The following is a 16,348-nucleotide window of genomic DNA, read 5'->3' as shown; positions in this document are numbered from 1 at the left end:
ATGTTCTACCCCTCAGGTGTCTCTTAGACGAAAACAACATAAACCATCTCCAGCTAATCAGGTAGAAAAGGATTCTAATGAAGGGATGCAGGGGAACTTCAAGCATCTTTGGAAAGAATTAGAAAATCATGCTTCATGATGTTTGGAGCATGGGTATGTATATATATATACACACATATATTCACACAGACACACATATATATGGACTTCCCAGGTGGCATTACTGGTAAAGAACCTGACTGCCAAAGAGACAATGAGAGGTGGGTTTGATCCCTGGGTTGGGAAAATCCCCTGGAGGAGGGCATGGCAACCCACTCCAGCGTTCTTGCCTGGAGAACCCCATGGACAGAGCCTGGCGTACTGCAGTCCATGGGGTTGCAGAGTCGGGCATGACTGAGCAACTATCACTCACTCCCCTTGATAAGACAGGAGTTACATTCTCTAACCAGACCCAACTACTCACCATCTTTAGGGTGTAAAGCAAGAGTTGGAGAGTGATACAGGAATGTAGAAAAAATTAGCCTTTGAAAGTTCAGAACTAGAGATCTGAAAACTGCTCCACCGGGAATCCAGGTTGGTGATCCCACAAGGAGGCACACTAGGGATCCTACTTTGCCCCAGATCGACCCGGGCAACAACGGTATCTTCCAGGTGACATCTTCACCTCTGCTTGCAGGGGGCCACTTTCCTGTCATCTCGCTGGTTCTGACATGATCTAAGCAAACAGATCTCTGGTTAGGGAAAGCAAGCTACAGACCCCTAGAAGTCGAGTGACTGCTGGGGCATCTTTATAATCAATCCCAAATCATTAACTCAACACTAATGACAAGAAAAGCAGAATTTCACGAAAAGGCACTTTATGAACTCTCAAGGCAACATTAACTAAGAACACTTAAAATCCATTCATTCCTAGATTAACATAACTAATCAAATGCTTTGGGTCTCATTCACTGGCAGTTCACACATAGGAAATTATTTAATATTAGCCTAAATGAAATGCATGTAGGAGAATAATATGAGGGAACAGAAAGTAGACCTAACTTCTACTTTCTATTCACACCAATAAAAATTCATTAATTTCAGTACAAATTCAGTAGTTTATTTGACCACTGAGGAAGCATTAATGTCCTTTCATATAATTTAGGTTAATAGAAAAGACCAAAAACAAACTATCTTAAGACATTAATCAAACTTTTAATGTATCAATTTATTGCATATGTCAGTACAGAAAAATAGAAAGTATATTTTAAAAGAAATTTATTGTAAAAAAACAAATGTAAATGTTTGCTTGCCATGATTACCACATAATGCACTAAAACATTCAAATCTGAGTTATAAAATTTTATTACGGCTTCAAAGAAAATATGGCAAATAACAAAATATGATTTACATTCTGAAACTGGATTAACTTATTTTATCCTGAATGTATTTGAATAGGTTGAAAACAACTTGAATTTTCAGCATACGGTGTACTGACAGAAACTGTTCAACATACACTCATCCCTGTTACATATGTATATATGACACTTCTCATAAAAGTGTCTCTTATACACAGTCCTATTGTTAAACTACATTTTTGAGAAACAAAATATAAATGGAGGTATATTTGCGCCATCTGGCAAAAATGTGTTGACTACTATTAGAATGAATGCATTTATTTCGCCACACAAATGAATACACTATTTCTGATTAGCTAAGATGATGTGCATATATGGCAATATAAGTTAACAGAAGTACTTTTTATTTTCTACTCTGATTTAAAAAATAGATGTCTGTGCTCTGTCATTCACAACTTTACCTGAGTGATATGAAAATAAATTTAAGCGGATAATCCAAAAGTACTCTTCACGTTTCTTTCTCTGTAACTGCAGTCAAACATATTAAGAAAAACAGAGACGGGGAAGGTGAGTGGAGGTTTGGGGTCTCTCTCAATCACGACCTAATTTAAAAAGGGATGTCCGTGACATCCCTTTTTAAGACTTACCATATTTACTCCTAACCTCAAGGAAGGGACTCAATCAAAAACTACACTTTGGCCAGGCTTGCATGATAGTTTATATAAAATTGAATATGGCCTTCATTAAGTCCACCAAACAAGCCCAGACCCATCTCAAGCCAAACGTTGTAAACTACTCGTAAGAAATGAGTATGAAAGCATTGGGTGGCATGAACCCTCAGCAAGTGTTACAGTATCATTAATCTGGTGACACAAAGGTGGAACACACGTTATCATCAACTGTCTAGTCACGAAAAAAATAAACTTAAGCTGCCCCATAGCAAAATTCAGAATACCATTTTAATGAAAATACCAGTTTTACAAAGTATTTGCAAAAACATAGGGTAGATACAGTTAACAAGTGCTCCAGCTGCCTTCTCTATTAGAAACGCCTTGCATTCACATGTTCTGCTTCCTTTTCACCGACCTCAGCAGCTAATGCCATCCTAGATCTAACCTTAGGGACAATATGTCACATTTACCTTTCCAGTTGTTTCTATCTTGTCAGTATTCTTTTATCTGTTAGGAATGATTTCCTCCTGTATTTTGCAGTTTCTTTCTTTAGGATACTCTTTGCCATTTTACTTACAATAATCCCTTTTAAAATAATGGATTTTGATCTCAATGAATTTCATTCTTCCATTTTAAAAATCACTCTAGGATTTCCAAATTACAGTTAAAAACTCCTACAGCTGCTCTTGCATAAATGAGACAGAAATTAATAAACAGGATGGACACAAGCCTATACCCGCTAAGAGATGAGTCCAAAATGAAGGTGTGACTCATGAATTCATGTTTTATTGACCAGTTGCTTTAGCCACAAAATTAGATGTTAAAAAAAAAAAAAAAAAAAATGATGCCATGGGCTTCATGAACCCCTGATAACAGGAGTTTGTCTTCTACCTGTTTCCCATCTAAGGAAATAGTCTCAAATACAGAAGAAGCTAGGAAAGATTCAAATACTACAGCCCTAGCACAACCTCTCCCCTTTGCTGCAGAAAGGCTCCTCAACCCAAAGAGAAAAATGAAGATAGGAATGGGATACATGCAACTTCTGAAGTCCTGGTGCAAAAAAAGGGGGTGGGGAGGTTGCTAAAACAAACAAACAAACAAATAAACCTGAAGTACTAAGAAAAACAGCAGCATTAAACACTGATGAAGAAAAAGCTTTTTATGCTTCATCAGTATAGTATTTATAACTAAAGTTGATAAATTGCTCCACAGTGTACTAAATGATCACAAGAAAACATAATGCACTTTGTAAACGCTAAAAAATGACACAAGTCTGGGTAAGCTCATGTCTAGATACATTACATTTTCGTGTCTTCTTTCTTTTTAATGTATTACTATCTGGGATAGTCATTCTACACAGCAATGATTGACAGGATGAAAGCAGCCTTTAATTGTCGTGAATTTATACATACAAAATACACCTTCCATGATATGCATTTCCAATTTTTTTTTTAAAGCATGACTTTTTACAATTTATAGAAAACATTATCCTTGAGAAATCACACTTGCTGTATTTTATTTTTCCCTAAACACTGACAGAAAGTGAGAGACAAGAATGTGATTTGGCAAGTGTCTCTAGCCCTGTCTTCACGGAAAGAGTTTTTGACTGAGGTCAAGATTACTGACCCATTCTTTCTCTGCCTGAACTGCTTGCACAAAGCCAATAAATACAGCTAAAATAATCAAAACAGCATACGTTAGAGCTGACGTAATAATGTACACATCTCAATTACCTAATTCTTGAGGACTGCTTGTTTTTTCAGGTAAATCTTTTAAGTTTAAGGGGCTCTTTTTTTAAGTAAGATTTTTCTTACTCTTCTATATGTCTAAATACTACTTCTCACTTACGGCCATTTAATGGTTAAATGTAGTAATAGGTTCTGTGATAAAAAGCTCTAGAGTTCTTTCACTCACACATTCTCACATGTAGAAAATGAATAAATAAGACTTCCTAAAGCTGTCTTTTGATGCAGCTCCTCTATTTTATAATTGAAACATTAGGCTGAAGAATATAATTTTCATTTAATTTTGTTTTTGTCACTTCTATTTTCAGAAAGTCCAATAAATGTTACTTTGGCTTCAGTGGGATAGATCCACCTAGATATTTGGATTTAAAAAGGCAAATGTAGGAATTTTTGTAAAACAGTATGTACAGTAATGTAATAAGACTTTCTAATTGATTCTTAAACAGGTTCTGACCTTCGTTATGACCACTATCAGTGGCTCAGCTGTAGACTTACAAAACTGACAGAAGCTAAAATTCTTTTTGCCACCAAAATTATTCATACAAATGTTAAAAAGTTCAAATATGCACATCAAAGCTGCAGTAAAAGTCTCAATTTCTGTTTTTACATGCCATGATCCAGACTGTACCGAACAAAACATGGTACATTTACACTGGAAAAGGGGGTCCCATTTATTTTGAAGAAAAGGCTGGATCTCAGGATTCAGCAGAGCAAAAGTCAACGGTGACCTGCACACAGGCCTCAATTTCATTTCTGGCTAAAAACAAAATAGAGTTTACATAAAAATAGATGTAACCCAGGTTACCATATACACTGGTATATGATCAGTACTATTTACATTAAAAACAGTGCATTGCATAAGTCAAAGAATAAAATACCACCATGCATTTCAATTTTTAAGGTGAAAAATGCAATTACAGAATGAAGTTTGCCTACCATGATTGTCCCAATATTTACTAAATGAATAATACCCAAAGGTTTCTCGTTTACATGTCTCCTTCCACACTTAGTCATTAATCTAAGTGTCACACGGATTACACGTACATCTTGAGCAACAAGAAACTTTTGAATATGCTATAATAGCATATTAAACTAAAGATATGGATACGCAACCACACTGAAAAGGTTGATGAAAATGTATGAAATAATCCCAATAATTATAGTTTTTCAAATGTAAAAAACTATTTGGATCATTTTAAAGGAGTACTGAAGTCCTTTCAAAGTTTAATGTCACTCTTCAGACAAGTACAGACATAACACACTTCTAGAAAGGAGTATTTTTTTTATCATTCTGCACAAATTAAAATACAGTGCATTAATGAAAAGGAAAAGCATCATATAATTGTCACGTTGGATGACGCTTTGGCCATCTCTTCAGGAGAAGGACTCTTCATCACGTCTCTGATGAACTGTTCGAGGGCCGTAAAGTACCCCTGACACTGCCACGTATCGTTATGCGTCCCATCGGGAAAAATGGCTAATCTCTTAGTCCGAGACGGGGACAGCTCATAGAGCTGCTTCATCATTACTGGTGGGATTAACTGGTCGGAGAGTCCGGAGATGAAGAGAGAAGGCATTCTGCACTGAGAGATTTTTCTGTAGGACAAGAACTTATTTTTGTAGCACCATAAAGGAAGGTAACGCATTGGAAAGAATGAAAATAAAGTGCTGGCCATATGCGGTATGCTTAAAAATGTGTTCTCAACCATAATGGCTGAAATCCTATGTGAATTCTCTGAAGCCAAATGAATAGCTACTGCTCCTCCCAAGGAACGGCCAAAAAGGAAAATTTTTGTTTTGTCAAGGTCGGGTCTGGTCATCACATAGTCCAGCACAGCCTCAGAATCAAGGTAGAGTCCTTCTTCACTTGCTTCTCCTTCACTTTTTCCGTAGCCTCGATAGTCGACCAGCAGCAGATTAACCTTGAGGTTCACCAACATAAGCAAGGCATTCGGCAACCTGTGGCCTATGTTGCCTGCATTCCCGTGAAAATAAATTATAGTTGGGGAATAGGGTGAGCTGTCTCCAGTGTATCTTATCAAAATAAGATTCAGACGCACTCCATCTTTGGTTCTGATGAAAATGTTTTCATGTGGAATACCAGTGGGCATGGGAACATAAAGGCGCGAAGAAGATGGCTGTTCTGGGAAGTAAAGCAATACATCCTGGAATTTATACAGAATACCTGCTATTGATATGAATATTAACAGAAGTAAGACAATGCCTCCATACAGATGAAAGGTCACTATTAAAGATAAAAGCGAAATGCGGCAGAGAGCCCAAGACCAGGAAGCCAAAGCTACCAGCCATCTTTCAACAAAGTTCCACAGCATCCAGGACTTTTCCATTGTGGCTCTCGGCAAGTGTCCTAGAGCGAGAAAGAGAGAGAGAGAGTTAGTGAGGCGACGTGTATCTATTAGCTTAAAAGTCAGATCCATGCTTAACAAATTCCGCCACTAGGAGAATCCTTGGAAACCTACATCAGTCCATCCACAAAACCGACTGTTCTAACTCTCTTGGTCCCCTCGGTTCCCAAGCTCTGCTTTCACCCTCCACTGCTGTGTTGACGAAAGACAAATATGCATCAAATTTATTCATTTTCTAAAAAGAAAAAAAATGCAGGTCTTTTTTAAAAAATGCATTAAGAAATACTTTCATCCATGTATTTTCCTTGATTTAACAGAAAAATAAACTGATGCCACGTTCCCAATGTTTTCCAGAAGGGAACAGAGGCTCAGGAGCCTACATGGACTGACCATGTCCCAGCTTTGCAGGCAGAAGAGCCCGCAGGCCAAGAAGCACGCCGCCAAGGCTCCTGGTGCACCCACTGGTCAGCCGAGGAGGGTGAGGGCAGGCTTTTAACTGGAGGTGAAGCTGACACGTAACATTAGGTTCAGGTCTACTGGACATGCTGTATGATGACCACCACCGTAAGTCTAGTTAACAGCCATCAACATAGGCAGGTACAACATCCTTTCCTTCCAGTGAGAACGTCTGAGGTGGTACCTCACTGCAGCTCTGGTGTGTATTTCTCTAATTAGTAGACGCTGAGCATCTTTTCACGTGCCGCTGGCCATGTGCATGTCTTCCTTGGAGAAATGTCTATTTAGGTCTTCTGCCCATTTTTTGATTGGGTTGTGGTGTTTTGCTGTGTCTCTGATATTGCGCTGTATAAGCTATTTGTCTATTTTGGAAAATAAGCCCTTGGTCTCATGGTTTGTGAATATTGTTTCCCAGTCCATAAGCTGTCTTTTCATTTTGTTTATGGTTTCCTTTGCTGTGCAAAATCTTTTAATTAGGCCCCATTTACTTATTTTTTGCTTTTGTTTCCATGACTCGTGAAGACAGATCCAAAAAACATGGTCGCAATTTATGTCAAGGAGTGTTCTGCCTACCTACTTTATTCTTCTCGATGAAACCGTACATGAGATTGTCTTAATTTCTCTGATAGGTCATTATTAGCATACAGAAACACAACATATTTTTGTACATTGATTTTGTATCCTACATCTTTATTGAGCTAAGTAGGTTGAGGGCAAGTTTTATTAAAGAGGGAGTTAACAGAGTCTAATCTGTCAAGATCAATCCAATATATTTTATTTTCAATTTTCCACATTATACAAAAAAATTATAATTAAACTAGGATAAAAAAAAAAAAGTATCCCCCCGCCCCATTTGGAGGTTTGCCTAGCTAAATTTAAAAAATAATTTAAAATTTGGCTCAGTCGCTCACTCGTGTCCGACTCTTTCAGGCCCCATGGACCGTAGCCCACCAGGCTCTTCTGTCTATGAAATCTTCCAGGCAGGAATCCTGGAGTGGGTTGCCATTTCCTTCTCCAGGGGATCTTCTCAACCCAAGGACAGAACCCTTGTCCCTTGCATCTCCTGCACTGGCAGGCAGATTCTTTACCACTAGCACCACCTGGGAAGCCCCTTCCAATACTGTATTATTTTTGAGAAAGAGTCTAATAATTTGTGTTTCACAACTGACTTAAAAGAAACTTTGGACTGCTAGCATTGCGCAACGTGCTACACAGCCCTTACGGCAATTTCATACCAATGAGTCAACAAAGACTGCCACGGTATACTGATAAGGCTGTGAACACTTGGGGACAGGTGTGAAAAAAAGATACAGAAATTCTATCTGAGAACCAGAGGTAAGTGAAGAAAATTACTCACTGGAGGAAAAATCTTTTAAAACTTTGCTGAAAAATATAACTGATGTAAAGAAAATACAAAAGAAAAGCTTTCAGAAGTCAATGCTTTTATAATCAAATAAAGTTTAGGCATACTGTCTTAAAAAGGCAAAAGAGGTGAGATGCTACAATTTTTCGTTGTCATCTACTTAAGTACCATTAAAAAAATTCTCTTTTACTAACAAAACTATCAATAAATAAGTTAGTCTTAAATTTAATAAATAATTGTTAATGACTTATTTTTAAAACTTTACTGTATGCCATAAATTTTTACATGTAGCATTTTTATGATGAATTTTAGTTCATCAAATACTGAAGATCAAGTTAAATTATGCTGGCTATAAAGACGAGTTAGATGATTTAATAAATTTAATTTTCCATCATTATCTCACCAAAAACAGTTAACTATTTCACTAAACATGGATTTTCAAATTTGAGTTTTTTGTTCAAAAGACTCTGAACACAAACCAACAGCTTAGCATTTTTCTGAAGTTTCTCTGAAATCAACACTGCCACCCAGCTGTGGCAAGTTTTATTACAGTAAGCTCGATGCTAGGCCAGAGAAGCAGGTGTGGGAGGTGAAGACAAAAATCCAAGCCTAAAAGACACAGCAGCAGTGCCTGAGTGTCAGGGGTCAGGCCTGGGGGAGAGCCCGGCTGGAAGGGGCCACACTGCACTCAACAAGCCGGGCCCTGCATTAACTGTCCAGGTCAGCCAGCAGCGCGGCTCACGGTCTGGGACCACTACCCCCCACCAGTACACCAGGCAGGGCTACTCTGCAACCTCCACGGTAGGGGCAGGTCTCAGAAACACAGCTGACCACTTTCCCTTGCATCTAATGCTAACACTCACTTAATTTAATCTTTATTTATGTAAGTGTAACAGAACGACTTTCATTTGTACCTAGGATTTGTATTAGGAAAATTTGGAAATAGATTGGCATTTACTTTATACATCAAAACAAAAGAATGTTTGTATAATGATTAGGATTAATAAGGTTTGGGATATAACATACAAATATACTAGAGCACTGTACCATTTGGGAAAAATATATCATTTAAGATATTTCTTTAGTGAAAAAAGGTACTTTTTTATTTTTCACAGTCAAGCCAATCATTTATGACAGAAGTATCAGAGAGATGTGTAACTCAAATATCATTTGTTTTGTGACATATTAGGAAAAAAACATGGTAAAATCCCACCACCTTCAAGTCTGCTCTACCATGTATTTGTTAAGTAATCTTGGGTGTATCACTTATTTTCAGTTTGAATTTTCTTTTCGGTAGAATGAAAATTTTTAAAATGTCCATGTAACTGCATTCTGAACACTGGACATGTATACTTAAGAGTGGACATCAGAAAAGTGGCATATTTCAGTCCATTACTGCTTAGGAATAATAGGATTAACCTTGCAGTTTTCCACAAAGCTTTCCTGAAAAGTCACCTACATTAAATGACTTTGTGATACACAAATGAAATCTTGCAATGGATTGTTACACTGTGCAAGTCAATAAAAGTCAATTCACTTTGAGGAATAGCAAATGGAAGTCAATTTTAAGGACTGGTTACTAAAAAATGTTCTAGAGACTGTGTGTGTCTTCTCTTTAATATACTGCACATACAGGTTTTTTAAAGAGATCTCTGCTCACGGACTGCCTTATTTTTCCTAACCCAATTTGCCAATGACTTCTGCTCCCCATTCTGTACCATACCTCCATGCTCTTAAAGGAACTGGATCTAGCAAACAATCCAGGAAGGACTTCTTACTTAACAAATTTGATGAAACTATCAACAAAGTACAATTACTCAAGCCGTAACTCGAGCCATCTGGTGAGATGTAAAAATAACTTCGCATAAACCCAGATGCTATGACGGTCAGTAAAAAATGGACACTTCCCTTGAAAACAGTCCACATATCCTAGAGCCAGCAATAAGTTTCCCATTTGTTTTGCCAAAAAAATTAGTGTGAATAAAGGGTTAACAAAACCTCTTCTCCATGAAAAAATAATGACCTCTGGTTAACCCTCAAGCACTGTTTCCCTGGGAACCTCCTACAGGTAGGCGATCAGAAATATTTTCGAGGAACACTCTGTGTGGTGGACCTGACGTCACTACAGAGGTAAGTCTGGGCTGAGTGGGGTAAGGGGTGTGCCTGGCACGTTCTCTGCTGAGTCCTGGACACTGTGCCCGTGTCCCACAACAAAAGACCCGGTTTCCTGTGGAGCATGAAGCAGTTCGCTCCCAGCACCGCCGGCTCCCAGCCCTGCGTCCTCTTTCCACCGGCCTGAGCTGTCGCTTGGAATGATAGACCTGGTGCTGCCAGGCCGGGTTTTCTATCTGCATCTTTCAAAAAGGCAGTGGGAGGCCGGTGTCAGGTATGGTCTACTGGGTCTTTTGAGAATGTGCAGCTGAACCCAAGACCACTGCTGCTGGTCGTGCAGAATAAGCAAGGCAATTAGTTAGCCCTTAAAAAGTACATCCTAGGAGGCAAACTTTATGAAAGGTGTTTCCAGAAGAGACGGATTTTTCTGCCAGGCTCTTTTGCACGCTGCAATGCATTTGCTGATAACATCTCAGAACCATAAGCAATCCAGAGAAATGGCGAATTTAACATAGCTGAAGTGAAACCAAAGTTGACACTAATGAGAAAAGCTGCGTAGAGGGAAAGGGCATCAGGCCTGCTGAGCACAGACGCTTGGTCCCCAGCATCCCTCACCTTCCACGCTCCTTTTACATCATCACCATGGCTTTAACCTTATGCCTGCTGGTGGTGGAGGAGTCACTAAGTCGTGTCCGACTCTTGCGACCCCGTGGACTGTAGCCCGCCAGGCTCCCTGTCCATGGGATTTTCCAGGCAAGAATACTGGAGAGGGTTGCCATTTCCTTCTCCAGGGGAATCTTCCCGACCCAGGGATCAAACCCAGGTCTCCTGCATGGCAGGCAGATTCTTTATCGAGTGAGCTACAAGGAAAGTCCTACATTTTAAGTAAATATCTAACTTATTCCCATTTCTCAATTATGCCTTTGCCAAGTTATCACACATTAAATGACTCTCAAGTCCATCTGTGTCTTTAACCATTCCAGTACCTGCTTAACCACTAAGAGAATTCATTAAAAAGAGTGAGCTACAGAGGATCTCATAAAAAGCAAACCCCACTTGCTAATGAATCCAATGGAGTCTTCTCAATCCACACTGCAACAGTGTACTGCTAAGTGGCACTAAATCCTGAATCTTCCTCGGCTTCCAGCAGAATCAAATTCTCGTGTGTCTCCCTCTGACCCACCCCTGAACACAGGTGTTTTCCAAGGACTTGTATACTGACCCTTCTTTCCCTCGGGGATTTCATTCTTTCTCATGCCTCCATCATACCTGTTTATGAATTATGAATTCTTCATGTCTACTTCATCCATAATCTCAATTTATCTGTCTGTCGAGTACCTGATGCTTCATAAGCAACGCAAACTTATCCCAAACTAAACAAATCCTCCTTAGCTAATGTTTTCCATGGTTTCTGTAAATTATGAGCAAAAAAGCATGATATACGAACGAATGTTGTTTTTTTGAAAAACAGCTGATTCTAGGGCTTAATATAAAATAATATGCAGACTAAATCTGTTACAGTATCAAAAATAAGCACATTATTATAGAATGTTTTACAGCTAAATAAAAAATGTCAATCTTAGAAAAGTAATTTTTGTGCTTTCTATTTAGATAAAGTGGTTAGAAATGTCAATTGATATTAGTGAACACTTCTCAAAAAATAACCTATTAAAAACATGATTAATTTTTTATTATGCATAGTCAAAGTAAATCTAATCATGATTGTTTTCTTTTTAAAAAGAACAGTTTTGAAACAATTAGTAGTATCTTTTTATACTCTATTAATACTTGGATCATAGGAATGAAACATATGGATCTGCTGATGATCACTGTGAGAATTTTATGGTCAACATTAACTAGTTTGGTTCACTGTGACCGCTCCGTATGCTTCCTATCTTTAAATATCAGTACATTAAGCAGTTTAAGGCTAAAGATATAAAGAATGGATAGCCTGGAGCTGTCAGAACCACCACGCTGGTTAATGGTTAGCCGAGGGTCCAGTCAACTGAGGGAGCGATGACGGACACGCTCACCTGACCTCCGTCACGTGCTCACACATGGACTCGGAAGATGGCAAACGGTTCCATTCCTAAGGGGAAATATTTAAGTAACTGTTCTATAAGCTGAGGCTTAAAAAAGAGAGATTAATACAAGTGTGTGCCCACCCTCAATGATATTATATGAGTTCTCAAGGGTGTTTTCAAGCCCAGCCTAGACCACAGAACAGCCCCGTGGTTGCTTTCCCAGCCTTGTCAGATTCCAGCGCAGGCTATCATCCGATTTAAAGATGAAAGGCAATGCCACCAATACCTGCACCCATCTGCTATCTCAATCACAGACACTGCAGACGATTCAAAATTTATAAATATGCGATTTTTTAAAATAACAGGACAAAGCACAACTCCAGGGTTAAGAACTTCTCTTACTTTTCATCAAGCAGCTGTCTATGTCTCTTATTTTTATTCATTTAGCACAGTTATTCACAGGAACTGGAAGCATCCAAACAAAACCTAAATAAATACTTGGCAAGGGCAGTGTGAAGCAGAGCAGTTGAACTGGGTGAACTACAAGGTCCCGATGAAACCTGAGACCTTTCTATGCCCGTAGTTCTCAAAGTGTGGCTGCAGACTCCTGGGGTCCCCAAGGTCCATTCAAAGGGTGTTTCATGTCAACAGGATCAGTGTAAGTAGACTGAAACACTATTTGCCGTTTCACTGTTTGACATTTGCACTGGTGGTACCAGACCACAGATGGGTGAAACGGCTGGTGCCTTGGCAAGATTCAAGACAGGGGCAGCAAAACGCAGGCGCCATCGTACTCTATCACATCTCCATCAGTGAGTCCACGTTTCAACACTTTGTGACGAGTGACCAAGCAAGGGGGGCACGTGAAGCGCCAATGCTGAGTGTGCCTGCGGGCGCAGTTCCATCTGAATCTTTGGGACCCTACGGCCTGTACTGAATACATTTGAGGTGTGGGATGAACTAGCTGCTTTATTTCAGTGACACCATTTTTACCTAGAAAGACAACTGACAAACTGTGGTTATTCAGACTTGTGTGTTTGGCCGACATTTTTTCTGGAAAATGAGTGAAGGTGCCAATAGCTTCCTTGACTTAAGAGACTTTTCTGATGGCACTGTGATGGTAAGGACACTAACAAATGTGATTTTTGACAACATATTAAATGTGTGAATATTTGGAAGAATCTGCCCAGCACAGTAAACTAATATTTTCAATGACCAATGACTGGTGTCACAAAAATCAAGCACAGGTAAAAAAAAAAAAAAAATCACTGAAAGATAAACCAGTGGATTTTACCATAACGGAGACAAAAAGTTCTTTGATATGGATTTCAGATTCCACAATGTAACTGATCTTTAAGAAACTACCATCTGTTGAGTATATCCACAATTATCTGAAAAGACTATTAAAATAACCCCTTTACAATTATAAATCTGTGTGAGCCTGATTTTCTTCATAAACTTCACCTAAAAGAACGTACCATACGACAATAAATGCAGAAACATGATAACATGCTTGTCTTCTATTAAGCAGACATTAAAGATATTTACAAAAATGTGAAACAGCGCTATATTCCTTGCTAATTTTTTGGCAAAGATGGCTATTTGCATAAAAATGTTATTATGTTAAAATACGATGGATTTTTTTACTGTTATTTTTAAGTGGTAAAATTATGTATTTTATAAGTTCCCACTCTTAATTTCTAACACAATTAATACCTTTCAACATAGTCTACATATATGAAAACTCTTTGGAGTCCTCAATAATTTTTTAAAATGTGAAGGTGCTCTGAAACAAAAAAAAGTTGAGCACCACTGTTCTACACTGCCTAGCTACCTAATTTTATTGCCTTTTTTCTGTAGAGACTTAACACCTTTAAATTAAGAATGAGGTACTACATTAATTTAAATCTTTTGTGCATTATAATACATACCGGTTTCTAAACCTTTTTAGGTGCTGGTAGAGAAAATATCTTCAGTAAAGACACATAATTCCTTCAGGTTCCCAAGGATTATGGCCATAAGACAGACGACAAACATGGGGAGATGACCTTTCAGCCTGGGTCATCTATCGCCCTGAGTGAGGCTTTGACCCAGTCACTGCTGCCGTGCACACCTCAGGTGACTAGTCACGTCCACATTTAAACGTGGGGAACCACTCTGAATAAGCATCCTTGTACATCACTTTCTGAGTTTCTACATTTGTAAAAGGAAGCAGTTACCTGAATAATACCTAAGGTCTCACAAATTCTACTGTATAGGTGATAGAGAAAAATTAAAGGCTGGAATTGGAAAGTAGGCCCTGGATTATAAATAATACTGTTTTCACTAACTGGTACAGTGGAAATTTGGAGGCCCTGGTTATGTGACTTTTTAAGAGTACCTGAAAAGTTACTGAGAGATACAGGACTCCAGAAACCACAGATGTGTGGAGACATTGTGATTTTATATTTCAACTGAGGTTTGTAAAATATTTTACTCATCAAACATTTTCAGTCTCTTTCCCAGACCACCACTATCAAGGTAATATTTCTAAACAATGCACAGTCAAAGCTGTAGAAAATAACTTTGGCTAAACAATCTTCACAGAATAATCAACATCGTTATGTTTCAGGAATTTGTAATTGATGGGAGGGGAAGAAAAGCTGGTACACAAAGACCATCATGAGCTTCCATGAACTCTGCGGGGTTTTTTCTTTGTTTTGCGCAGGGAACTCAGGTTATTCTCTCCAATAAGAAGCAATGTCAGTGATGCAAACAGCACCTTCCAGATTAATTCCAAGTCTACAGTAACAACGACCCTCAACCTCCTCCTCACCGAAGAATATTACTGCTTTCCCTGTGAGGCTGGCAGTCTCTTCATATCAGTCTTTTATGCTGCAATATTTTATCTAAAAACTTACAGATTAACAACTTACATTAAGAACTAAAACTCAAACTATGGGAATGAATACATTTAATTATGATTGTCCCAATAATCTGTTGCTGTTCGGTCGCTCAGTTGTGTCCCACTCTGCGACCCCACGGACTGCTGCATGCCAGGCTTCCCTGTCCTTCACTATTTCCTGAAGTTTGTTCAAATTAATGTCCACTCAGCTGGTGATGCTATCCAACCATCTCATCCTCGTCCGCCCTCTTCTCCTTCTGCCTTCAATCTTTCCCAGCAGAGTAAACTGGACAAATATGTTATTCTTTCAATCATAGATAAAATTTTATTTTAATGAAGGTTGGAACTGTCTCACAAAAAAAGTATATGCTAATTATCCTCATTATTTTTAAACTGCAAAAGTTTATATCGAATTGCACGGTATATGTTCATTTACTGATTCTGTCAACAGTAAAAGGTTTATGAAAACTATGAAAAATGTTTTACCTATATATGAATTAAATAGGAATTCCTCAAAAACAGACTGAAGAGTAACCAATAATAAATACAATTTTTTTAAAAAACACCATTTTAAAAAGTCCTAAGTGTACTATTATTTTAAAGGCTTTTATGTCCATCTCACATGATTATTGTAGGAACATCTTGTTTAAAAAAACCACAAAACTGCTCATACATTAAAAAAAAAAAATACCAACAAGTGACAAAACCACGCGTAGGTTCAAGGGAACACTTAAAAAGTGGGAAGCAAATTCACGTGTCACTCCTGACCCCTACATCACAAGGGGAGAATGGTATCCTCTGGGGGAATTCACAGCTTCCAGTCACGTTTCAAGTAACAGAGCAGCAGATTCAGCCTTCCCGCCTTAGTGTATCTGCTTTTCTGCTAAGCACTGGGGAGTTAAGGAACCATGCCAGCTGCACAGCTGAGATGGAAACACAAATAGCTGCGATCAGCGTGCTGGAGACACCGCAGAATGAATTATCTATTTCCCTAATGGTTACCCACATGTCATCAATAATGAAAGAGCGAGTATTAATAGTCCTATGGGACAAATGAACAATAACTGCCTATGGATATGCTGGATAGCAACTGAAGAGTTCAGACAGCATTTTAAACTGGGATTTCAATCAGCTTGAGCAGACATCTGGAACACTATACCAGACAGCAGCTCAGTAGCATTTTTGGGTTTCCCTTTCACTTGAAACACAGAAGACTTGGCACATAAGAGTCAACTCTAAGAGAACAAAAAAAAAACAGATTCTTGTCACTATGGAAGTCAATCACAATTTGTTCTTAGAGTATAAATATCAAAGAAAGAAAATTTAAAAAAAGAAAAAAGATCCACAAGGCTAAAAATGCAAACAGTGATGTTAGAATAAAAAATGATAA

At 38.4% G+C, this 16,348-nt stretch overlaps 1 protein-coding gene across 2 annotated transcripts in view; it reads right to left on the bottom strand.

The window, feature by feature from the left end:
* Nucleotides 1–1,175: 1,175 nt before the first annotated feature.
* ABHD13 (abhydrolase domain containing 13) overlaps nt 1,176–16,348 on the bottom strand; it is a 19,754-nt gene continuing 4,581 nt past the window's right edge. For both annotated transcript variants that reach the window (XM_043891854.1, XM_043891855.1), the window contains exon 2: nt 1,176–6,121. In XM_043891854.1, coding sequence (XP_043747789.1) covers nt 5,088–6,101 — 1,014 coding nt within the window. In that variant the 5' untranslated portion in view covers nt 6,102–6,121 and the 3' untranslated portion in view covers nt 1,176–5,087. The remainder of the gene's footprint in view (nt 6,122–16,348) is intronic.

The sequence above is a fragment of the Cervus elaphus genome, chromosome 30, assembly GCF_910594005.1.
Source record: "Cervus elaphus chromosome 30, mCerEla1.1, whole genome shotgun sequence".
Classification (NCBI taxonomy): Eukaryota; Metazoa; Chordata; class Mammalia; order Artiodactyla; family Cervidae; genus Cervus; species Cervus elaphus.
The sequence above is the reverse complement of the archived record's forward strand: the minus strand, read 5'-3'. Positions and strand labels throughout refer to the sequence as shown.